A 27425-nucleotide genomic window follows, 5' to 3' on the forward strand; every position below is an offset into this window, starting at 1 on the left:
ACATTTTACCGATCTGAGGTATATGCAACAGTTTTCAATTGCAAAGGTACATTTTCTTTGCTGATATGAATAACAGGAGTATCATTGTTATCCTCAAAAGCACATAAGTAAACTCCTTCCACAATAAGTTGTCTCTAGGAAACATAGAAAAATACCATGGAGGAACTAGACAGGTTCATCAATTGCTCATGACACAGGACACAGTACATAAGGTATTCTGAAATAAAATAAAAAAAAGTTAAACTACATAATTATAAAAAAAGTATTACAAATATGTAGGAAAGAGTCATAATTATAATTTTTATTGTATTCAGTTTCCATAGATATTTTACTAGAACCTTGCAGTTCCCAGTTGCCACTTTAAGAGCATATTTTCATATGCCTATGATGATGGAATAGTTCTTATTCTTAGTATCATATAAGCATTAAAAAGTGAACAGGTTCCACAATCAAATGAATTGTAGTTAAATAGGATAAAAATATATATAATTATGTACTCACCTATTAAAATTAATCCAGTCTAGATGCGCCATATTCTTGTTTTTAAGTTATAACATAACCATCAAGGGCAAGGGTGTACCAGTATCACACACTTTTTTTGGGCATTTCGCATTTTAAGGCACTCTAACCTAGCCAAGCTTTTATATGACAGTTAACATACTCTTAAATCAACAAATAAAAATTAAACCTCAATCCTACTTATTTTCTTTTCAGTTTCTTGTTTATTTTGTTTACCATCATTTACCATTTTGTTTATTTGTTTTGTGACTGTGACACGCTTTCAATCCATTTTCAATCATGATTTTCAATCACTATTACAATGACAACTGACAGGACGTGACAGATGACAGTAAGGACATAAAAATAAGGTTTGTTTGATGTTTGTTGATTGCTTCACACGTTTTACAACACAGCGCATAATTTTGGACAAAATCGCATAATTTTTGACAGGGAGGTGCATCTTTCCATGCCCAGCCATTGGTAACACTGCTACTAACTCGGATGTTCGTCGGTACGTCCAGTACGTCGGTACAGAAATATTTTATTTAAAAGAAGATCAAATCAAGTTCATCAACATAGAACATAACCACACATATCTTTTTTAGATATTTAAAAACACTGTTTTTACTTCTGTAAATAATGTTATTTTTAAAGTCGTACCAAAATGTGAACTGTTGTAAATGTTATTGGTTGCAAAAACTAGAAATTTCGAAAAAATATTTATCGACAAATACATATTTATATTTTCCAGTTGAAAACAAACTGGTAAATAATAAGGAAAGTGAAAAATCCTCAACAAAAGATAAACTTTTATTTAACAGCGTTTTAAACGCGAAGCAAAATAAATTAGGATTCTTTAAGGCTCGTCGGCTGTACATACAGCAGCAAGAATTAAAATCCAAGATACAACCTTTACCATTATCACTAAAATTTTTGTCTGAGGATTTGTTGACAGAGAAAGACACGTTAAAAGTTGAACAACAACAAATAAACGAGAGTAATAAAAATGTACAGTTCCCTTATAGTAGTTTTAGTACTCCTGTAAGTGAATTTAAAGGGGAAAATAAAAATAGAGACTTTCCACAGGATTCTCCTGAAACTATAGATAAAGAAATAAGAGCTAAAAATAATGATTTACGGACGTGGATGAATGCTTATGATAATTTGGAACGTGATATTGTTGAGGATGGTGAAGGTGAAAATGCAACTATTAATTATGGTACACCTGATCCTAAGAGTATAATTAGTGATGTACCATGTGGGGGATGTGGTGCATTCCTTCATTGTAAAGTAAGAAAATCTTATAGATATATGATATATTAGAAATTAAATCTGTTCTTGATTATTTTGTATAGATAATCATTTATTTTCATTTGTTTAAAAAAAGAATAATGTAATTCTCTAGTTTCCATATAGGCTCTTTTTAATAATAATAAAGTACCTTGGGATAGGAGGATAGATAGTTCCCTGGGCTTATTTACTTGGATAAGTTAGTTAACAGAGTTCCTTAATATTTACCTAAAACTTGAAATTTGATTTAAACAAATTAATTTGGTCTATCCTAGCTGTATCACATAGTATTATTCAATAAGTAAATTTTATGAATTATGTTTTAGGACACAGCTATTCCTGGTTATATCCCTTCAGAAATTTTTAAGAATGCTCATAAACCAGGGGCAGCTGTTTTGGAAGCTATTATATGCCAAAGATGCTTTTTCCTCAAAGAACACAACATAGCACTTCAAGTGAGAGTTTCTGCAGATGACTATCCAAAAGTACTGATGTCATTGGCAGATAAAATGTGTTTGGTGATCCTGATGGTAGATCTTACAGATTTTCCTTGTTCTATATGGCCCGGAATTGCTGATATTTTTGGACCAAATACCCCAATTTTTGTAGTAGGGAACAAAATAGATTTGATACCAAAAGATGATGTCAAATTCATACCAAATATTAAACAGAAAGTCTTGGATTATATGAAATTGAATGGATTTGGTACTTCCAAAATACTAGATGTTTCTCTCATATCTGCCAAAACTGGATATGGGATAGAAGATTTAATAACATCTCTGCATTCTTTATGGAAAGTGAAAGGTGTGGTTTTAGTTGTTCAAGATATTTTTTTCTATTGGCAATTTTATCTGATACAATAATTTGTATTACTTGGAGTATTAGAAAAAACTTATAACTATTAATAGAAAAATGAATTTAATGACATAGAAAAAGATTGGGCATGTTGCTTCATCTTTTCATGTTTCATAATTTTTTGTACAGGAAATGTAAAAAAGATCTTACTAACGAATGCGATAGAGCATGAAAAAAAGATTAAAAAAGATACACCTACAAAAACTGCTGTTGAATAGAAATTTGATTGAAAATATTATGAAATTGTAAAGAGAATATTAAACACAGCAATTTTGTTGATTAATATAAAGCTTCACTCTAGTCTACAGTACCGCCTATTGAAACCTTTTTTTATTATATTTTATTTCTAGGAGATGTCTATTTAGTAGGATGTACAAATGTCGGCAAATCTAGTTTATTTAATGCACTTCTTGGATCAGATTACTGCAAAATTCAAGCTGCTGACTTAATACAAAGAGCGACCACAAGTCAGTGGCCCGGAACAACTCTGAATCTTCTAAAGTTTCCAATATTAAGGTTGTCAGCACATCGTTTGTATTTGAGAAACTTACGACTCACTCAAATGAATAAATCTACTTTTGTGGAAGAAAACAGAAGAAGGGAACAACTTAAAGCAGATAATGTAGCAGAGAATGCCACACTTATAGGTAAGAATAAATAGGCTATGGTCCTTTTAAATGTTAAAACATTAAATAAACATTTACAATAGACTTAAAATAAACACAAATACAGAAAAAAGATTTTTTCCATAGTTATCCTATATCTCTGTTTACTTAATGTGACTTTTGTGATTACCAGTTGACGCCTAGTTTTCATTCCTTTTGACATGAGTATTTTGCTTCTGGTGTCAGAGATATTTGTAATAGTCTCCGCAATAATTTCAATTTCCCCTCTTCTATATTAAAGTGTTTTCTGGATAGGAAGTTTATGATCATCTTTTCAATTACTTGCTATAATTTTTTAATTAGTTTCAAGTTCTCTGGTGCTATAGCAATAGTAATACTGTGAAACATATGTTCCTTATAACATATCATCTATCTTAACCTCATTAGTTTTTAAATCTAGTGCCCAAAAAGAATTTTCAAGGATATTGTTAATAAATGATATGTTAATAAAATGCCAATAGGTTATATTTTCCAATATTAAAATGAATTTTACAGAGTAGCAATGTTTTGAAACATGCAGGTATTCAGTCCATTTAATTAGTTTTTTAAAAGTTTGTTGGACGCTTTGCAAGCAGTATATTTTTCAATCTATCTTTAGAAAATTTATCAGTTAGATTTTATAGGCTATATTCATAAAGAATCTTTTCAAATATTGATGAATTTTTTTGATGAAAACCATGTTGGAACCAACTGTTAAGAGAGGTATTTGGATCAACCTATTACAATGACACTTGGAGAATTAAAATGAATCATAAAGTAGACAAACTAATACAGAGAAGAAACCTTTAGATTTGTAAAGTCACAAAAAAGCAACACTGGACGTAAGTCTTCTTTGAATGCTTTCCCTGTGCACCTTGTATACTTAGTAAATCATCAGTTCGTCTTGTTGGAGGGAGCCCCCTACTTCTAATAGCATTTTCACTGGGTCTCCATTCGATAATTCTTCTAGTCAGCTTATTATTGTCCATTCTCGCAACAATTCTATTTTATGGTTGTTATTTTTTTCACAGCATCTTGTACTCTGCTTCTTCTTCGGATTTCTGTATTTGATTGTTCCATTGCATATTGTTTGTTTCATATTTTATTAACTGTTTAACTAAATCATATTTTATTTCTGCACCATATGTGAGGATAGGCAGGACACATTGATTGAAAACCTTTCGTTTAAGATATGAGAAGATCTGATTTCAGTGTGTTTCACAGGTTGCCAAAAGAGTCTCATGTCAGTTGTATTCTCCGGTAGAGTTTGCATGTTTGATTATATCTACTAATACATATTATATGACATAGATATTTATAAGAAGCACTCTTCTCTATATGAGTGCCATCAATATTGATACTTTCGCTGAGAACCAAGTTTGCCATTTATTGTATTTTGAGAAATTTATCTTTAGGCCTGTTTATCGCGCGGCTTCCTCTCGTCTTTCCAACATTTTCTTGACATTATCGATACAATCTGTATTAGGACTATGTCATCAGCAGATTTCAAATTTGTTAACATAACATTGATATTGATATTTATGCCTAGGTCATTCCAATTTATCTGTTTGCATATACATTTGAGTACTATGTGGTAAATACTTTAGGGAAGATAGTGTCTCCTTAACATATTCCTTTTTCAATTCGAAATTTCTTAGTATCTTCATTGAACCTAACTCTTCCTGTAATGTTTTCCTAGGTATATTTGATAGATAGATAGATAGATAGAATTTATTCATCCACAAAGTTTACACAATTCTTACAAAAAGTGTGTAAATCTTATCGGACTAGTCAAAATTTTTAGTACAAAAGAGTACAATATATAGTAAAAGTACACATGATTACAATAAAATCGATACGAAATAAAAGTTACAAATACAAATTTAGAACTATTGTTGCAAAAAATTTAAAAATCCATCAACACTGTAGAATGTCCACTAAAAATGAATACACAGTTTGGCGAAAACCTTTATGTGAAGAATTACTGAGAGATAATATATTGACTATTTTATTGTAACATTTTATTCCAATATATTCAGGTGCATGTTGGGATACACCTAATCTAGAGAAAGGTTGTTGAAAATTTGATTTATCTCTAGTATCATGTGAGTGAATGTCCTCATTTCTGTCAAACTTGAGCTTGTTTTCCTCAATGTGCAATATTAATTGGAAAATTAAAAGGCTAGGTAGTGTTAAAATATTAGACTTCTTAAATAGTGGCTTGCAACTATCTGAAAATGGAACACCATACATACTTCTTAAAACTTTCTTTTGAGCTATAAATGCCCGTTTAAGATGAGATGAACAACCCCAAAATATTAATTGTAGTTTGTAGTTGAGTATTGTAGTTTATCAGTGGTTTATTCTACAGTCTGCTAAAGCTTCAAGCATCTTATGTTGGTAGACTGTATCAAACACTTTCTAAACGTCTATATAGTCTACAAATATTAGTGCGAGTGCATTTGTATAATATCTTGCCTGCTCATGTGGTTCGATCTAGCTTGGAATTTGTCGTTGGTAATATTCCTGATGAAAAGTTTGTATACATGTGATAACAAGTTAATGAGTTGTTAGTTTCCAAGGTTTGTTATATCTTCTTTTTATGTGTGAGTACCATGATTGCATTTGTGTGGACATTGTATGTGGTCCATTGCATGAATATTTAAGACATGAGAATAAGAAAATAGGTTACAGAATGGAAGAATATTATAGACTGGGGCGTATTGCTCACTAGAAGTCATGAATTCTCTCTCCTTTCTGTTTAAAAGCTTGTGCTCTGGTCACACTATGCCATGTCTAGCTCAATATTTCGACTCATAAGATAACCATAGGACGAAGACAAACTTGGATATCTCTGAGACTGGAAAGGCAAGTCTCTTAACAAAATATCTAGGGACCACTGTAACTCCCGGAATTAAGTATCGGCCACTAAAATTTATGAAGAAGAGAAGAAAAGAATATGCAATATAATAGAACATGTAAAAGGATAGAATGTAAAAAAAAATTGGTAAGCAGATCAAACCCCAAATAGGTTGTAGCACCAAGAGAAGAAGAAAACGGAAGAAAGTGGAAGTGACATTGGATTAAATCAACCCCCAATTATAGTAATCTAAGCTAAACAAATAAAATAAGAAATAACTACTCAAATCAAGTAAATGAATAGCTATATGTACATAATCCAAAAATAGATAATTTGATACTCAAATAATCCTTATAATTATTTCCTTACTAGGGACAAAATTGTTAAGAAGTTTAGGTGTTTCCTTTAATTTTTTGCTGAAGCACATATAATATGTGTAATATGTGTGTAATAACGAATAAAGTTATGGTCTAGCTAAACTTTTTTATCCGCTTTTAGGAAGAATTGAACAGACATTCTCAAAACACACCAAACAACCGGAAAAAGCGGATGCTTTTTCAGCACAACCTCAACGGAACAATTCTGGAAGAACAACAATGGGAGTGGATGAAAATCATCCAGATTATGCATCGGGTCGATGGTGTTATGACACTCCGGGAGTAGTTCATCCAGATCAAATTTTGGATTTGTTAACGTTAGATGAGCTGATTTTAACTCTCCCTAAAGAACTAATACGACCAGAGACATTTTGTGTCAAGCCAGGCACTAGTTTGTTTATAGCTGGATTAGCTAGATTGGACTATCTAGAAGGTCCTGATTCTGTCAAGTAAGTATTCATAAGATATAGGTTTATTGTACATAATTATGTAACAATTCAATCACTTATGAGATTGATTGTGTTATAGCTGCCCCTTCCAGTTCTGTTCCTTTTAGAAATCTTAAATGGATTAGTTAGTAATTGAAATAGTTAATAGACTGTCTGCAAAAATATTGGTTCAGTTAATGTTCATCTTTAGAGCTATTCACTCTGATGTTTATTAGAGTTGTTTAAAATAATTTTAATTTATGTTTCTATTTGTTCCTGATTAGCTCGGTTTCGATAATTGAGTATTTTGTAGATTGACAGTATTCAGGTCAAATGAATTGCCTATAACGATATGCAATTTGGACAACGCAGAAAAAACATACGATGACTGTCTGGGAAGTGAATTATTTAAAGTACCAATAGACGAAGGAAATCGATTAAGTAAATGGCCTGGACTGTCAAAAGGAAAACCATTTACCGTTACTGGAATTACTCGAAGGCTCTCCGTTAATGATGTAGTACTATCGAATGCGGGTAAGTCAATGTATGTTCAACAGAACGATTTAACTATAGGTTATGACACTAGTTTAACAAAATATCCGCAACAGTTATAAATTATAAGAAAGACGCAATGTGAATGTATGAACTTATAAGGCTGCCAATACACTTTGGCCAAAGGAAAACATAAATTTGATTCAGTATCGTTTAAATGTCAATTTTTACATATTACTTTTATATAATTGAATTAAATTCCATTCAATTCGATTCCATCGATTCCATTTGATTCAATTCGATTTCATTCAATTCCATTGATTCCATTCGACTGCATTTGATTAGATTCGTTTCGATACCATTCCCTTCGATTCCACTCAGTTCAATTCCATTAGATTCAATTCGATTCGACTCGATTCGATTTGATTATTTTATTTCATTTTTATTATTATTATCCCGGTTTTTTTTTATAGCGTTCTCCGCCTTCCGGTTCCCAGTTTTCAGCTACGTCGGTCATTCCATTCGCCAGGGTGAAGGTTTCTTTCCGACATTGCCTTCTGAATGCCGCCCAGCCAGGATTGTTTTGGCCTTCCTCTCTTCCTTCTTTCCCTTGGCGTCCATTTTAAAATTTGGTTTGGCAGCCTGTCGTCGTCCATTCTTTTCACATGACCATACCAGATCAGTTGTCTCCTTTGAATTTCGTCAATGATGGTTGACTTGACTCCCATTATATTTCTGATATGGTCATTTTGTATTCTATCAAGCCTTGATTTTCTAGCTGATCTTCTCCAGAAGTCCATTTCCAATGCAAGTAGGCGTCGCTCAAGGGATTTAGTAAGTTGCCATGTTTCGCATCCATAGAGCACTATACTTTTAAAGATGGAGTTAAAGAGGAGATGCTTTCTTTGATTTGATAGTTCTTTTGACCATAGCATCGGGTTTAGGCATCCTATCACCCTTTTTCCTTTCACGATTCTTTGCTCTATCTCTTTTTCGGTGCGCCCAATCTTGTTGATTGTTGTTCCCAAATATATATATTCCTCACAGTTCTTGATTGTTTCATGTTCGTTGACCATTAGATTTTCTACTTCATTCCCGATGCATAAGTATTGCGTTTTGTTTCTATTTACAGAGAGGCCCCATTTTTCATGTTTTAAACAACCGTCTCGTCATGAATTCTAAATCTTCCTTGTCTGCTGCCACTACTACTTGGTCGTCCGCAAAATGTAGAGTGTATAATGTTGTATCGTCGTCAAGTTGGATCCCCATTCCTGAACATGATCTTCTCCAGTGTTTTAGTGCTTCATTTAAATAGATCTTAAATAGTATTGGAGAGAGGCAGCATCCTTGTCGTAAGCCTTTTGTTACTGGAAATTCTTCTGATAAGGTGTTGTTTAGTTTGATTTTTGATGATGCTTTATTGTATAATTGTTTGACTGCGGCGATGATCGTGCTATTTAATGAAGATCGTTCAAGAGACTGCCACAGCTTTCTCACAGGAATCGTGTCATATGCTTTTGTGAGATCCACAAATAAAAGATGTATTTCCTGGTTTCTTGCAACTTTCTTTTCATTCAGTTGTGTTAGGGTAAATATGTGGTCTACGCAAGATCTTCCAGCTCTAAATCCTGCTTGCTGTTCAATTTCATGAGGTTCGTATTCTTTCTCAATCATGTTTTTTAAGATTTTACCAAACAGCCTGCTAAAGGTACTGGTGACAGAGATACATCTGTAGTTTCCGCAAATATCTTTTGGACCTTTTTTGTGAATTGGAGTAATCCATGCTTCTTTCCAACTATTCGGGATTTCTTCCCCATTTAAGTATCTTGTGAATAACACTTTAAGATAGCTTATTAGTTTTGGTGTTCCGTTTTTTTTAGCGCGTGGTCTCACGATTTACGTTTCATCGCGTTTCCTTTATCTTTGTTTTTTTCGCACCTCTGCATGATTCATTTCACCGATCAATGCATTCCATCCTTAGCCCGCTATAAGAAAGCGATGCTTCCAATATCTGGATGAACTACTTCAGCTCCACTCAAACCATAATAGATTTCTCTACAATAAAAGCACAAAAATTGCCAAAGATCCTCCCGGCACGACTTGACTGACCCGCCACCAAAATCAGAAGCGAGTTACCTTTTAACCTTGAGTATTTAGCTTGATCGGCGTACAATAACCCGTAATAACCTTTAACCCCTAATTTGGTTGTGTAAAGTCCGGTTTTTCAATGCTGGGTTAACCTATGTAATTTTCAGTCACCGAAATATTTATGCTAAATGAGTTTTTCAGTACTAGGTTAGCGCTTAAACCCGTTTAACTTGACCAAAATTTTAACCGATACTCGTTAGATGAATTTTGTGGTTACACCTGCGCATAGATACAGTTAAATGCTATATTTTTCCGATCTTACTATATGGTATGTAGGCCTGGACGCTGACAGAGACGCTCACGAGAAAACTAGAAGCATTTGAAATGTGGTGTTCCGACGCATTCTTCGTATATCCTGGACCGAACATGTCACCAACATAGAGGTACTCCAAATAATCGGAAAGGAGAAAGAAATCGTGAGCACAATCAAACAAAGTATTATTTAAAGCTTGAATATCTAGGCCACATATTGAGACACGATAAGTACCGTCTACTGCAATTGATTGTCCAGGGGAAAGTAGACAGTAAGCGGGGGCCAGGCAGGAGAAGACACTCGTGGCTCCAAAATCTGCGGAAGTGGTTCCGGCTCACATCGGCCGAACTATTCAGAAGCGCCGCAAACAAGATCAGAATTGCTATGTAGATAGCCTACGTTCGCAACGGACAGGGCACTTGAAGAAGAAGATAGATACAGTGAATGTATTATTCAGAGTGTTGCCTGACAGGTTAGGTTATTTTTTTATCATGCCAATTATTCTACCTTGTTAAATACATTATAACTGTAACAGGTATCTTTACATTATTATGATTTAGATTGGTTTCACTACTAAACAAGTTGAATTTTTCATTATGTGTATTTTACATTTAGTATGAAAGGACAAACGAACGTTGGCATTCGATCCAAAAGCTTCACGAGAGTAAAGTTACTTTATTGGTAGGATTGGTGAATGATTACAGAAAAATATAATGTATATATTAATAAATTAAACGCAAAATCTACTGCTGTTATACCACGTTAAGCAAAAATTCGTTCACGTTCATTTAAAATTTAGCCATTTGCACATGCGCAGGCACAATTACTGCAGCCAACAGAAGAAAAAAAGTGGTTAACTAATCGAGATTGTGTCAACCTCGTTTAAAGCAATGAAAACCGTTAAGAGGGTTAAAAAATTGTTTAAAATTTAACCTAGGTTAGCTAACCAAAATTTTAACCTCTCACTGAAAAACTGGGCCTAAATAAACATTTAGATTATGAAAGAAAGGACAGTTAAGATTTGATTTCATGTATAGTGCCTCTGTATATTCACTTATATGTATTTCATCCTAACAGGAATCATCAGAGCTACTGGTACAGCAGCTCTAAACGTGAAAACAAATTGTTTCCGTCAAAAGAAGCAACAATAAAATTTATTAAGCACTAAAATTTATTAATCTATTTTTGGCACTTAGCCCGGTTTTTCTGAAGACATATTGTCAATGGTAAATTCAAATTAGAGTGACGTTAGTGTTCAAAACTTAATTCAAAGTAGTAAAATCGCAGTTGTATAATTGATACAACAATAAATCTGATGGTAAACCAGGTTTTCCAAGTTGTGAACTGGTGATTAACAAATGAAAATTTTTATAAAGGACTGTTATCTCTGTATAACTGTTATCAAAAAACTCAAAGATATTGAATCGTTTCTCTGATTGTGTATTGTGAAACCATTACTAGTAACAATTATTTTGCAATTCACACAGTTCTACTACTAACTGTTATTTTTATCTATATGTAGATCTGTATCTGTAGAGTAGGGAGGGCGAGTTAAGTTTCACAGCACTTAGGCCACAATTGACTCATTGTGCATCCTCCCAGGGAGCTGTCACCCTTAGCTCATTGTCCATCCTGCCATTTCTAGGAAGGTGGACAAGTCACCAGGAGACATCTCTCTTATGTGGGCAGGTGTGGGCCAGGACTCGCCGAACGCGTACTCTCGTATTAACGATAACTCTGGGCATTCACATAGGACATGCTCTACAGTTTCGTCTTCTCGTTCACACTTCCTACATAGAGGTGTGTCTGCTAGCCCCAGTGTGTAGAGGTGTTTGCTTAGTTGACAATGACCAGTTAAAAAACCAACTGCCAAACGTAGGTTTTTCCTGGTCATTCCCAAGTACTTCTTTGATGTTGACTCTTCAAAGTTACTTAGTGTTACCCTGGCAAGTTTACATTCTTTCCCTTCTTCCCATCTTTTTACGGTTTGCGTATGGGAGTGACATTTGACAATTTCCGCGATTGTTGTAGTTGACCAACCAAAAAGATCCCCAGGTCCTAAGAGTCTTAGGCCTGCCGCCTTCCTAGATAATTGGTCAGCAATGCGGTTGCCTTTATTCCTATTGTGTCCTTTAACCCACCTCAGGATGATGGTATTACCATCCGAAGCTTGAGTTAGTGACTCGTGACACTCCATTACTAAACCTGATGTGACACGTGGTCTATTCAAGGTTAGTAGCGCTTGTCTGCTATCTGTGCAGATCATTATAGTTTTCCCTGCTATACCTTTTTGGGTTATCTATTTTGCGGCTATGGAGATACCAGTCAGTTCTGTCTGAACTACGCTGGCATTTTTGCCCATACCCCACTTTATTCTTAGGTTCAGTGATCTGGAGTATATCCCGCATCTATATGTAGATTTAAAAGTAAATATTAACAGTAAAATGTAGAAGTAAAAGTAGTATTTGTTAAAAATTGCTGTGTTGAATACCATTTTTACGCACTTATCCCAAAAATGTTTCTTAACAACCATCGAGTTTAACTCGATGTTAAAGACATAGGCTAACTAAACTGTATATTGAAATGTCAGACCATAAATGTAAAGTCCATTCGCATAATGACTATGCTACTATGGACGCCTAGAAATAAGTATGTAATTCCATGACTTCCTTCAAATACGATTTTTGTACACCTCTATATAAATCGTATATTTGTATCGTATAATTTTTTATGTAATAATATTTAATTGTGTAGATGTGATTATATACATACCTTTATGACCGAGCATCTATATGAACAAATTGGATCGATTTGTGAAATTTTAATAAACAGCTTGTTTTCTTTTTAGGATGGATTTCCATCACTTGTGGTAATCAAGAATACACTTTCCAAGCATGGACACCAAATAAAAGAGGAATACATTTAAGAGACAGTATCCTGCCTAAAACTGTAACGCTACGGGGAAAGAGAATTAAAAATACCGTTCAATATGAGAAACATACTTTTATATAAATTTTTACTCTAAAATGTGTGTATATATCTTAAAATAAAATAAAAAAACTCGTACAGCTACTTGTTCGTCTTGATTTTTATATAATCTTCAGATAATAGCATTCATACAAACTTTCATTCAGCTGGAAAGATTTCTGTTGTTATTTGTCTCCTTTCTACAACACAAGTAGCGGGCCAGACGTTGGAACTGGCTAAGTATGTAAACTTGGATTAAATAATCCTTCGTCGAAACAAATTTTTAAGTCCGTTGCACTGTTACAAAGATATTTATTTACAAACGTATTTATATATATATAAATATATATATATTTATATATATATATATATATATATATATATATATATATATATATATATATATATATATATATATAACGTTGATGCCTTCTCTCCAACTAGGGCGGGGTCTTCATCTTTTTTTTCTACCGTGAGGGGTCCACATTAAGACTTGTTTCAGGAGACGTTCTTCAGACATTCTCTGTACACCAGAAGTCCATTTCCGTTGCCTCAAGTTTTCTCTTGTATCTTTACTTTATTTGCCATACTTTACTACTGTAGGTAATTATACTTTTAATGATTGTGTTATATATCTTGTGCTTGTTATTATTAGAGATTGATTGATCCTAAAGGATACTATTGAGAAGGGAAATTGCTTTTCTTGCTTGGTTGTTTATGTCCTCAATTGTGTCGTCTACGTTGCCTTCTTTTGTAATGATCATACCTAAATATTTATATGTGTTGCAATGTTTGATAACTTCTCCATCTTCCAATATGAGCTCCTGTTGTTTCCCGCCGATACACATATACTCGGTTTTTTGGATATTGATTTCAAGTCCCCATTTTTAATACTTCTCGATTAATTTTCGAGTCATATACTCAATATCTTCATAATCTTGTGCTATCACTAGTTGATCATCTGCAAATGACAAAGTGTATATGCTATTTTGTTTGACAGCAGCCCTGCTTAGAGCCTTTATTCATTTGGAATCCATTTGACAGATTATTTCCAACCTTTATCTTTGAGTTAGCATTAGCGTACAGTTCCTTCGTCGCATTTATTAAATTCATGCTTATGTTTGTTTTCTCTAACGCTTCCCATAATTTATAATGTGGTACGCTATCATAAGCCTTTCATAGGTCTACATACAATAAATGTACTTCTTGATTAACGGCTATTTTCTTTTCAATAATCTGTGTAATGCAAAACAAATGGTCAACAGTAGATCTACCTGCCCTAAATCCTGCCTGTTCCTCAACCTCAAGTCTTTATATTTGCTTTCTATTCTGTTTTTAATTACTTTTCCGTATATTCTACTGATCGAGTTTGTCACGGCAATGCCTCTGTAATTGTCACATTTATCCCTTCTGCTTTTATTTGTATACAGTGGATATGAATGATGTCTTCCACTCCTCTGGGTTTGTCATTCCATTAATGCAGTTTTTTAACAGTTTGGCTAAACTTGTATATAGTTTGGTTGTACCGTGTTTAATTAACTCTGCAGGGATGTTGCCTGGACCCGGTGCTTTGTTATTTTTTAGAGATCTACATACATTTTCCACTTCTTTCGTTGTTATTCGTATGGGCGAAGTTAAAATATTTATATTTTGTGTTTCGTTGCTGTCTTTAAATTGTGGTCTATCTTCCCTTAGGAGTTTCTCAAACTATTGGTCCCAGTCATCCATTGTTTTTGTTGACACTATGTCTTTCTTCTTCTCTTGTAAAGATTTTAAGACTCTACAACTTTATGTGCTTCTTCGTTCTCTTAGATGTGAATTTACCATGTTATACTTTTGTTGCCATGCCTCATTTTTCTTCCGACATATCATTTTTCGTACTTTCGCTTGAGACTCCTTGTAGATTATTTTATCCGTTATATTCTTTGTATTTAAGAATTTTTGATATTGGTCTCTTTTCTTCTTTATTTCTTGTTCTATTTCTTCGTCAAACCAATATGGAAGTTTTCTTTAATTCTGGATTTGGTATCCAATGGCTTCTGTTGCTGCCTCCTGGAGACACCTTTTTATGTCAGTGTAATGTTCTTCATTATTATTAAATTGTTTATTTTCCAACTTTTGATTTAATCTATTTCTGTATAATTCTCTCACGCTTTCTTGTTCTAAGCTGATTAGGTTATAACTCTTCTGTATTTCTTTCTCCCTTTCGTTTCCTTCTTTTTCTTCTTTAGGTTTATTTACTCCAAATGTGATCTTAGCTTTTAATAAGTGATGATCGCTTCCACAGGTAGCTCCTCTCAATACTCTTACATCTTGTACAATCATATATTTGTCTTTTGTCGTATGATTGATTTTAACCCTCTCGTATTTTGTGTCCATGTATATTTGTGTATATCTCTGTGTTGAAAAAATCCATTTTCATTTAATTTTGTTCGCATAATGATATTAGTTTGGTACCATTATCATTTACGTGGTCCTCTCCGAATTGACCTATAACTGCGCGTTATGGGGTTTTTTCCAGTTCTGCTGTTTAAGTCTCCCAAGATGATGATTTCTCGAGATGTGCCGACTTTTGCAACCTCTAAATTCAATTTCTCAAAAAAATCGTTTGTAATGTTTACTGGTGCGTTATCATTTACTGCATATACACACAAGATTGTGCATTTGTGTCCTCTGATTATAAGGTTAATTTTTATCATTCTCTCGTTTATGGCCTCCCAAGTAGTTATGTATTTCCTTAGCTTCCTACGTATTAATATGGCAACACCTTGTTGAGCACTTTTCTCCTTTGGTACCCCGCTGTAGAAGTGATGATATTCTCCGATGTTTTCTGATACTTCTCCCTTTCGTTTTGTTTAGGTGATTACTGTGATGTCCAATTTCAGCTTACTCATTTCATACAATATTTCATTTATTTTAGGTCTAAAACCTTGCACGTTCCAAGTTCCGAAATTCATACTCCTTTTTCGTAGCGTACGTCGTCGGTTTTTATCGATTCATTCCGAGGCGTTTTGCTTGGTTTTTTAACATTTTATTTTTTTCTGAGTAACGGGGAGTTAGCCCGATGCCTCAACCCCCGACTTGGAGGGCCAGGGTTTAATTTTGGAATTTTCCTTCTCCTAGACAATTTGCTTTCACTGCAGCTTAAGAGCATCATCTACCCTTCGTCTCTAATCCTAGTCAAGGAGCCCTTACAGGGTGCTATCAACCGGGCCAGTTGAACGCTGGTTTTTTTAGAGGTGTTACTCCTCTATCCCTCCTCTTTTATCCGGGCTTGGGACCGGCTGCATCGGTTATAAAGCTACTCAATTCACCCCACACCAATACAGGCAGAGTTTACAAACGTATTTAACTAAAATTAACTAAAACTAAAACTTTTTATTTTTCTGCTATGCGTGAACGAAAATTTACGTAGAGCGCGTGTATTTTTACACAAATCTTGAGAGGTCGAGATGTACCTACTGTCAGGTACGAGGATCGAGAACGGGGTCTTGTGCCGCTGGGATGACTATCCTGCGTGAGAACCGAGAAAGAAGTCTCTGAATGCCGCTTCAATCTGACTCGCCAAATTTTCAACTGATTTTAATGAACTTTAAACGTTCCAACGGTGGGTTCTAAGAAGCCACTTTTTCTATAAGAATATATATTGCCCTTTTACGAGTTCCCAAAACAAATAAACATTATAGACCCAGTTCTAGGTAGACAAAAAACTTGTTTTTTCTAATAAATTGGCGAAGCGGTTGGTACTAGGAAAAAACATTTATGAGCAGTTGTGGTCGTAAAAATGATAACTTTTATATTGAGAAGAGGAGAATTGGCGGTAACATAATATCGAAGCGTGTTTAGATACCAAAAGAAACAACCTGTTTTAGCAGGCGTCTCAACGGAAAATGGACGAGACAAAAAACTCGTTTTATTTGAGTTGAGCTTTATCGAAAGTAAACAGAATATATTTTTGCGTTTTAATAATAATTGTAATAAAATAATGGGGGTTTATTGGTGAAATGTTAAGACTTTAACAATTTCTTAAATGAAATTACATTTCCCGTGGTGTTGGTATGTGGACATTAGTCGTAGCGTGAGAAAATAAATAGGATGAAATAAAAATAATATCGATGAGGTAGCTAAATCCAGTAATAATATAATATTGGCTTTGATAGATTATACAAAAGAAATGTAAAAATAATATAATACCTATTAAAAATGTCGATGTTATTTTAAGGTACCTATATGCTTTAACCTAGTTTTTAAAATCCAAATTTATTTTTTAGTTTTTATATTATCCTATAAAAACCTCTATCACTACATTTGCATATGTTCTGTCTAACAAAAAAATGACGTTTTTAAATTTAAAAAATTCACTCAATATTGTTTACATAGGACAAAGACCTTTCTGCTGAGCTGCTATTAGCAGGGATAGTCAAATTTAAATTCTAGGAAAAAACAACACAAAGAGACAAGAACATAATATAAATTGATGAACTTCATATACACTGTTCCTTTTGATGTTGACCTTAAATATGTTATTCTGTAAATTTAGTTCTAACCGATCTGCACTAAAGAATATTCTATAAGTAATTAACACAAAGGAAATAATTTAGCAAGGAAAATGTCCCAGTCTTGATTTTTTGCATCAAATTTGCTTAATATCTTCATAAAAATTATATTGACGAGGTAACCGCCTTAGGGAATAATTAACTGGCATGACCACATAATTTATATTAAGGAACTCCCAGAAGGGTTCAGAGTATATACCCCCAAATTGTGGGAGGGTTAGACGAAATTATTTTCGCCACCTGAAGATTAAACGTAAACGTCGTACTTTGTGACTGTCAAGCCACTTAAAATTATAGATAAAATTACATCTGGTGGTAGTGTGCTATGCTTAAAATAAAAAATAAAACCCAAAAACCATGGACGCCAAAAACAAATTCATGTGAAACTAACTCGATGATGTGAAAGAACCTAAACATAAGCAACCATCTTTACGACAGTGTAATGTGTTTTGCATCACAATATTAACCTGTACATTATTATTTTTGTATTGTAACAGTGTATTATTTTATTTTTAAATTTATTAATAGAGATTTAAGAGTTTAAACATTATTCATTTCATTTTAATTTCTTTCCCTACTTTTCACAACTCTCTGGGCAGCTCTGTGCAAAAATGTCAACGTCAAAATTGTATGACATGGAATGAATTTTTAAGACGATGTATGTACAACAACACAAATCTTAATTCTGCAAAACATAACCTCTAAAAGTATCCTTTTTAGTTTTAAACTTAATAACATTTTAAATCACTTGTTTCAGGTGTTAATAAAGGAATAAAATATGGCCCGAAACGCCGAAAAAGCGATGTAAGTAAAATATTATGTTGCATTGGTTTGGTTCTGATACCATTATGTTTGTTACTAAACTTACTTTCCAATCTTGTTTTTAGGACAACATTAGCTCGATGGAGAGCAGCACAACTAGGAGAAATAGATAAGCATAAAAAGCGAAGGCCTTATCTTGCATCAGAATGTAAAAATTTACATGCTTGTGAAAAATGGAGAATGCAGATAATAAGAGAAATTGCGAAAAAAGTAGCTCAAATTCAAAATGCTGGCCTTGGAGAATTTAGGATAAGGGACTTAAATGATGAAATAAATAAACTACTGAGGGAGAAGCGACATTGGGAGGACCAAATAAAGGAATTGGGTGGACCCGACTATCAGAGAGTTGGACCGAGGATGTTGGATCATGAAGGAAAAGAAGTACCTGGAAATAGAGGGTATAAATACTTTGGGGCGGCTAAGGAATTACCAGGTAAAGTTAAATAAGGTCTATAAATGTTTATAGAAAGCTGAGACAAATTTTTGGTTCCAATTTCTCATTTAAATTATAAAATATTCTAGGACCATGTTTTCACATAAATAAAATGGGATTTATTGGAATTTTAGCGCTATTTAAATGTTAACACTATGTACTATATAACAGTCTGTTGATGTTTTGGTTTTTTCTACTGTAATGTTTATTTTTTTTACGATCTGATTTTTGTTTTATATTTCAACTTTTATGCCACATTTATGTTATATATGGTCGCAACTGCTATATGGGGTCTGGAAGTCCAATCAGTAAAAATTTAGAGACATTTGAAATGTGGCTATATAGGTGTATTCTAAAAATTCTTTGGACTGCAAAAGTCTCAAATGAAGAAGTGTCAAGATGAACTGGATACAGCAGAAAGCTTATCAACATAATTAAAATAAGAAAAACAGTATGTAGAAATTCGTATATAGCTGGGCTATATACGAAACGATAAATACTCTCTTCTAAATGTCATCATGCAAGGAAGAGTAGAAGGAAGAAAAGGCTTGGGAAGAAATAAGAAATCTTGGCTGAGGAATATCAGATGATTGGACTAACCTCAGTGTTGGACGGATATTTCATGTTACAAGAGCATTTAAATAAGTGATCACCAACCTTCCTTAGAAGATGGCACAATAAGAAGAATGCCACATTTTGATATTCCAATTCTAGAAGTATTCATTTTACAATGGAAAAACTACTATCTCTAGTCTATTACCACTCTTTTAAGCTACTGACATAATTTATCCACTAATATCCTATAAGCTTAATATTAGCAACAATTAGTTTAACTCTTTCATCGAATTTGTCCTTCCAGGGGATCACTGTGATTAGTACTCCTGAAGTAAACATCTTTTATGTACTGTTTTATGTTCAGGTGGCCTTTATATGGAACTATTTGTTAAACAACACAGAAGTTTGTAGAGGACATCTGACATCTTTTAATACAAATCATATAGATCCCAGACTTTTCAAATTAGGTCTGATATTTTCAGGATGGCTAGCAATATCCTCTAAATGGAATGCTTGTTTAAGCTTGAAAAATCTATTTAGGCTAATAGAATATTTTGTTAGCTACATTCCATAGAGCAGACTCTATTTCTTCCATTGTTGTTGGACAAATTCGTGGTATATTCTTTTGAGTTGAATATAAATTAGTCATGTTCACCATTTGCTGCATTACTTCTGGAATATATCTCATGGAAAAAACAATAGGGGGAGGCATTTTATTAGCAGGGTCTGGGGCAGGTTTATACCATTTAATATGTCTCTTTCATGTGTTCTATTATTCATTCATTAAACTATAGATTTTTCAGTGAGGCCATTGGTGAATGTCTTCTATTTCCTGTTTTAGATTTTTCAACTTTCTCTTCTATGTAGTTCCCTTTCATCTTTATTTGGCATTTCTGAGCATGTTTTGTATGGTTCTATATTCCCTAGATAATCTTCTGCAATTAGAACTGAAAAATTTCATCTTGGACAGTTGTGTCTCATTCTTCACTGCCCTCAATCTCAACCTCTTTGTCAGACAAAAACAGAACATCACAGTTGTCATTATTTACTAAATAGTACAAGAGTTGCTCTTCAGTAAGGAGCTTGTTGTTTTTCGAAATTTACTAAAATGGAGTACCTAATGCAAAAGGTCCAAATCATAAAAATTGTGTAAAATTTTTAAAAACTTCATAAAGAGCATATACACTGACTCATTATTTATTTAATCATACAGTTCTTTTGTCTCTGCACTCTGGACATAACAAAAACACCCCCTCTAAATTCCATACTACCACTATTCCAAATAAATTCTGCACTATCCTGTAACGTAAAACTGTTAATAGGTATAGCAAAACTAACTCTTGTATTTACTGACTTCACAAGATTACATTTTTTTGTTTAATAAAAAACCATATTTCCTGATACATCTGAATGTACCCAAAACAGCTGACTTATATCAATCAGAAATCGTTTGAACTACACCCATTTGCAGGCCTTTAATTGTTTTAGAAAGGTTGTCCATTGGGTGTGTTCAGCATTCAAAAAGCACAATCCGCTCATTTAATATCATAGAAAAGGACTTTTGGTCCTTTGTCAAAAGTCATAATTTTGTTGTTAGTTGTAAGCGAAACTGAAAAGCTTAAAATATAATTCACAGGTAGTAGTGACAAATGACAGTTTAGTTCTTCATCTCTACTTAACTGACTACTGGAAGTTTCCTGTGTGAGAAGAGGGAGTGATATTAATTCTAATGTGAGAGTACAAATCAATAGTAGTAGTGTGCAAATAAATAAAAAAAACAAACATTTCTATAAGATTTTATTTAAATTAATGAGAAAAATTACAGTTGAACTAATAGAGAGGCAGTACCAAATTGAATCTATGAAATTATTTTTAAGATAAATTAGAACATTTATCACAAATATTGCTATTGTATGTGACAATCACAAATCTAAAATAAATACATTGCTTCAAATAATTAACAGTATGATTGACAAATTATATATTATGATATATAATTAAAGAAACTTTTAGTGTTATTTGTAATATATTTTAAAATTCACAACATTTTGGAAATGTACTTTGTCATCAAAAATTCTTTTGTGCTTACAGGTACTAAGTAATAAATTTTCGTTAAATGTTTAAACAAAATACAACAACTCTTTCAAAACAGTGCGACCTGCTTTATAATTAAAAAAAAATACACTAAGTAACAATTACTTTTAAACGAATATGAATATCTAATACTTACTATGAATATTCATTTTCATCATATGCTTAAACCGCTATGAACCAAACCTTTTTTAATTTTTTTTTGGTCAATACAATTCTTAATTATTTCAACATAAAAATCAACAGTAGGTTATTCTAGGATTAATATTCAAAAATAATAATTTTTATCAAATCGTTTTGATAATTATTATGTACTTGGATATCAAAATTGCACAGAGAATAAATAGAATTGTAGATAATAAAGCTGGAAGATCTAATTTAAATGTTTCGCTCAGTCAATAATATGTTTTGTATACGTTTCTGAGGTTTATGAAGTCTGTGTTTTGTTTAAAAAAGGAAATCGAAATTACCCACAAAACTTACTTTGAACTCAAGAAAAATTCACCTATTAATAATAAATAATAACACTAATACTGAACAAAACTTATTGTGAAACCAATTTTGAGATGCTTTAAGAAGACACTAAGTATAAAAATTAATGTAATTTTAGTGTTTTCTGATAATGACCTTTTTCCAATTTCTGTCTCAAAGTCTCAAAGACTTTATATATGGAGATCTCCAGCTGACTATTCCCAAAAAGGTGTATCACCATAAAAAATATTTCATAAATTGGAAACCGAAATTAATGGAAACCTTAATTTTCTCTTTCTAGAAAAGAAATGGGTGTCATGTTTGATGTTACAAGCTAAAAAACACGAGAAGCATTATTTTCTGTATTTAGTAGGTTTTGATTACAAAGAAATAGGGATATAAACTGCCCTGTTTATGCATGTTTATTGATTTCGAAAAAACATTTGAGAATATCACAAACTTCTTCAAATATTACAGGAATCTGGTATCTATGCCAAAGATTTCTGCTCAATCAGACATTATACTTAAAACAAAGAGTGATTGTATAAGTAGGTATAAAAACCTCACAAGGATTTAAAATAAAATGATGATTTCATGGCTAGATTTTATTACCTACATTATTCAGCACATACTCGGAAATTCTGTTTAAGAAATTTATCACAGATGCGGGGAACACATTTATGATGGGTGATAGTGTGAAGGATGAAGCATGTGATAAAGACAGCATGACATATACAACAAATAATGAAACTTCAGAATCAGTAGACAAAGTTACATATCTTGGGTATAGTCTCAATAAGGAATGGGAATATTAAACAAGTTTAGATCAGAGATAAGACGAGAACTGTCTTCAATCGCCTCAGAAAAATTTTATGTAATATGCACCGTGCATTTATTTAGAGCGTCTGTCAACAAACTAATCCGCAAAATAGGAACCAATCAAAAACTATTTTGAACAGTTTTTTGTGTATTAATTTTTTATTTTTTGGTTGGTAACTGCTTCTTACTGAAACTCACATTTTTATGACTGTTAGCTATACTTGACCATAATATTTAACATTCCGACAAAATTTAAATTTTTATCAATTTAATTGACTGTAAAATATACAACACATAAAACCGACAAATATACTAAAACACGTAATACTGAAAAATAACTAATCAAATAACTATAATTTTTGTTTTTGACAACAAAGTTAACATTTATTCACTTGAAGATTTTTCAAACCATTAAACTTGCTTGTTTGTAAGGTGTTCGAGAACTTTTTGAGCAGGAGCCGCCTCCTCCTCCAAGGAAAAGTAGAGCAGAACTAATGAAAGACATCGATGCGGACTACTATGGATACATGGACGACGATGACGGAATTTTGATTCCACTGGAAGTTAAAGCTGAAAAGATAGGTAAAATTTACATATATTATTTAATTAAATATTTTAAGTAGGTATTAATTCTTAACCTGACATATTAAATTTAATAAACTAAAGAATAGGTACAACATAAAAACTTTTATTCTCCAATATAATTTCTTCATACTAATATATTTATTACAATGGTAATTACAATAATTTGATGTCCTTGTAAAAATAAGCTGATACTACTGAGTATCAAAGACCCTAACAGCGAATTAAGCGCAAATAAACTTGTTTTAATTCTGCAGAATACCCATACTTTTTTACAACAATTTTTGAAAATTCTGTATCTCTTGATCACAGAACTGATTGACTTCGTTTTAATGTCTTAAAGGAACTATACCTGTGCCAAGTTTTAAAACTACATCGCGTCTGTAGTACGTTATATGTACTTTGATAATATTTGACCTATTGACACCAAATCAATCACGAACCAAGAGGAATCTGAGTTCCAAATTTCAAGATTCCTACATCTTGTGTGGGCTTTTGTCCTTATACAATAATCAATTACAGTCATATTCTTCAGTAAATTTTGCATATTTAATTACCTCTACGAATATGCATTGCAAGGCTTACATATATGAAGCAATCTCCTCTGTCTTCTCCACCTAATGATTAACACAGGTTAATTAAAACATTATGTCCTTCGACCTTATTAATTTTGTAATTCAACTGAAAAGCTTATCACATTCAAGCGATTTTTGTCTCCAAGTATTACTCTGTTAGTATCTGCATATAAAATATCCAGCACAGTACTTTTTGGGAGACTTAACTCATTACAAAGGATATTATTGAACACAACCAATGCGGATTCACTGCCGTAGACTTAACTATACATCAAACACACGCACATAGGCAAATTTTACAAAAGTCACTAGAATATAATATAGATACACACCATCTCTTCGTCGACTTCAAAGCAACCTATAACAGTATTAAAAGAACTGCACTATATAATGCAAAACGAATTCAAGGAGAAGACTGTATGTTATTTAAGATTAATAATGGTCCAAGACACAGACATGCGCTAGCGTGCCTCTTCTTTAATATTGCCTTGGAAAAGGCAGTCAGGCAGATAAATATTAGATTGGACAGAACTATCTTTAATAGATCGACAAATTCTTGCATTCGCTGACGATATCGTTATAGTGATCAGAAGTATGAGAGAAGTAGTGCAGTTTTTTACAAAGTTTACAAGTGAACTATGACAAAGAGAATCCAAATTAACAACTATACCTTTGAGTAAGTCAACGAATTCGCGTATCTTGGATCACTAGTAAATACAATAAACAAACACAAGTGACGAAGTAAAAAGACGCACAGCAATAGCAAACAGACTGTCCATGAGACCGGTTTTGATATATGGGGCTGAAACATGGACTTTATCCCAAAACGATAAGAAACTACTTGGTATCTTTTGGATGATGGTGTTGAAAATGTAATGATTTTGCAAGTTTAGCTGAAACTGATGTTGAATTCTGATTGGGTGTTCAGATTTTTGAAAGTCAGCCTATTTTGTTAATTTTCTACACTGAAATCTAAAGTAGATAAATCGTCGTTTGTACTGCTTGTTATACTTTATTATACTTCAAGCCAAAAGATTGTTTATAGTACAAGATCCCACTGCAGGATCACTACGTTCATAACATAATTCATCAAACTCACATTTTTACATACATTTAAAGTTCGGAGAATACAAAAAGTGGCCGCAAATATTGTTAATTCAATTAATAGGTAATTAATTTTTGACAAATATTGTATTTCGTTAATTTATTTTTTAAATAAAATACGCTGCTAATGACGTATATGCATGTTTTTTTATATCAAATTAAAGCTAATTTTTTTCTTAATATGATGATATAAAGTTGTCTGAGAAAACGTGGTCGAAAATTAGAGTTTCCAGCAGTTAAAAACGCGAGGTATCAAAGATATAGTAAAATAGAGTTAGGGCGCAACGACACTGATTTGACAAGTGATAATAAGTATATTATTATATATCTATCGACGCATGCTTTAAAAACTCACACCGCTGACACTTCAAACCAGTAGCGTTACGCGCTAGTTGTCTTTTATTTTATCTTTGATATCTTGCGTTTTTAACAGCTGGCAACCCTAATTTTCGACAATTTTTTCTCAGGCAAACTTATATCATGCAGCAGCATTGTTTCTGTCTACATTTTTACATTAAACTAAGGAGATACACATGCATAGTAATTTTTATGTGGTTTGTGATCAATTATAATAATTACAACACTTTAATTTATTATTTGTGTTATAGCCGTTCAAAATACAGTAGCTGAGTGGGTTAGTAAAAAAGAACAAAATTTGGAGAACGCAGAAGACCAAACAGAAGAAAATATATATGCAGTTGAAGAGGTAACTATATCTAGAATGCTATTTATCTATAGATTGATGTTTTCACGCTGAGTTGGCAGTGCAGCAAGCATATGATTATATATTTTACATGGTAATTTGCCTTTCACTACATTGGGAGTTGATTTGATAGTAATCTTCTTTATCTGGTGTTAGTAAATGCAGTGTATACCGCATCAAATATAAATATCAAAAGAGTATTGGATCGAATTCACCAAAATGGAAAACCAAACGCGCGAATCTACCAAATTCACGTATGATGGAGCTTAACAAAATAGCACTCCACAAAATTCTACACTGCCAATTAAGAGTGAAAAACTCTATAGTATATTTATAAATATACCATTACTTTACGTTACGTTTAGTACGTTACTTTAAAGACAGTTCTGTAAAGAGGGTTGTTTTTGGATGAAACGTCTTTACACATTTTGTAAGTGCCAAGTTTTCTGAACGTTGGCATCGTTAGTGCAATATTGACATTTTCGTTGCTCTGCGAAAAAAATCGATTGATATTATTGCAAACCCCTTTCACAAGTCAGTAAGTCAAGAGATTCTTCTCCCGCGATCTCTTCTGCCGTCAATCTTTCCTTGGAAAATAACCAGAAAATAACCATATTTGTTGAGAGCTTTTAAAAACATATAAAACAATTGTCAGCCTCAATTATTAATACAATTAATTTTACAAAATTTTTCAATACTTATTGACGATTTATTACGATTATAGTCGTCAAACTAATGTTAGTTTTATGAATTAATGTCAAAATCACAGCATTCTATATTTACTGAATTACTTTAAAACTAATTTGGCACTGAGAAGTTTTATTTATTTACGACCTTCGTAACTAGATAAAATACTAATGTTACATATGCTTGAACTTGTATTGAAGTTGGGATTTCTATAATAATACATTATACAAAGTGATGTATTAAAAAACCAAAGTGACTAATGATATCAGACAATGGTAAATCTGGCAACATTGCAAGCATCAGATTTGCAATCTCCATATTGCAAAATGAGCTTATCCCGGTTTTTGTACAATTCGGACCATCCATTTAAGGCATAACTAGGCGTTTCCAGATTTTTGGTCCACTCTATATATTATCCGCTGTAAATATAGTGTCATATGCATATCTAATTTTCTTACACCTCAATACCTTTCCTGATATCATCAAGAGCATCTCTAAAGTTGTGCTGAATACAGATCGAACAGTATCAGTGACAGAACGTACCCTCTATGAACTTCTTTCTATATAGGTACTGGTTTCGTATAATGTTTTTAATTCACCCCGTCGCCTTCTGTCCCCAATAAATGGCCCATACTCCCCGCTAACCTCACCCACCAATCTAGTGCTTAACTCTTGTTAGGCAACTATTTTTCCAAGCAATTTTCGTTATGATAAATATTTTTATTCTTAACCCAAGACTTAGTGCTTCACTTATTCTCCCGTTCTTCAACATTCTACTAAATTTTGTCGTACAAATATGCTTGTTTTGTACCACTAAAGCTTTTATCCTAGCTAAAGGCCTTATTAATATTTTTTAAATTATAATTATTCTCTTTTTAGTCTGAAGATGAAGATAGTAAGGAAACTGTACAACAGTTAGTAGATGGATCACAGCAAAGATTCGTAGCACATGTACCTGTACCATCTCAACAAGATATAGAACAGGCCCTACTGAGGCGAAGAAAACTTGAACTTATGGAAAAATACGGCGTAGAAGAGGAACCGAAATCGTAGTGTATTTTGTAGAAATTTAGGTCAAAAAATTATTATTTTGTAACAATAAATTTTTTAAACTTGTTTTTTTGTTTTATGACAGTTAATAATGGTTAGTAATTATTAAAAAAATAATAATGTGATGGAATTGAGGAGAGAAATAAGGATAAAATCAAATAA

At 32.8% G+C, this 27425-nt stretch overlaps 3 protein-coding genes across 3 annotated transcripts in view; 2 read left to right on the forward strand and 1 right to left on the reverse strand.

Moving 5' to 3' along the window:
• The first annotated feature begins 1034 nt into the window (after window positions 1-1034).
• LOC140439401 (nitric oxide-associated protein 1-like) lies at window positions 1035-12920 on the forward strand. The gene is made up of 6 exons (XM_072529283.1): window positions 1035-1791; window positions 2118-2595; window positions 2997-3293; window positions 6649-6976; window positions 7269-7489; window positions 12697-12920. Exons 1-6 carry the CDS (start codon window positions 1141-1143, stop codon window positions 12858-12860), a joined length of 2139 nt encoding a protein of 712 aa, XP_072385384.1. The 5' UTR covers window positions 1035-1140; the 3' UTR covers window positions 12861-12920.
• Window positions 12921-18034: 5114 nt separating this feature from the next.
• LOC140439403 (pre-mRNA-splicing factor ISY1 homolog) lies at window positions 18035-27329 on the forward strand. Its single transcript, XM_072529285.1, has 5 exons — window positions 18035-18175; window positions 18259-18626; window positions 22995-23144; window positions 25432-25529; window positions 27093-27329. Exons 1-5 carry the CDS (start codon window positions 18150-18152, stop codon window positions 27264-27266), a joined length of 816 nt encoding a protein of 271 aa, XP_072385386.1. The 5' UTR covers window positions 18035-18149; the 3' UTR covers window positions 27267-27329.
• Window positions 22996-27425, reverse strand: part of cdm (importin-13-like protein cdm) — a 47114-nt gene continuing 42684 nt past the window's right edge. Inside the window, exon 18 of the mRNA XM_072529284.1 lies at window positions 22996-23132. The gene's annotated coding sequence lies outside the window, so the exon portion shown is untranslated. The remainder of the gene's footprint in view (window positions 23133-27425) is intronic.

The sequence above is a fragment of the Diabrotica undecimpunctata genome, chromosome 4 (assembly GCF_040954645.1).
Source record: "Diabrotica undecimpunctata isolate CICGRU chromosome 4, icDiaUnde3, whole genome shotgun sequence".
NCBI lineage: Eukaryota > Metazoa > Arthropoda > Insecta > Coleoptera > Chrysomelidae > Diabrotica > Diabrotica undecimpunctata.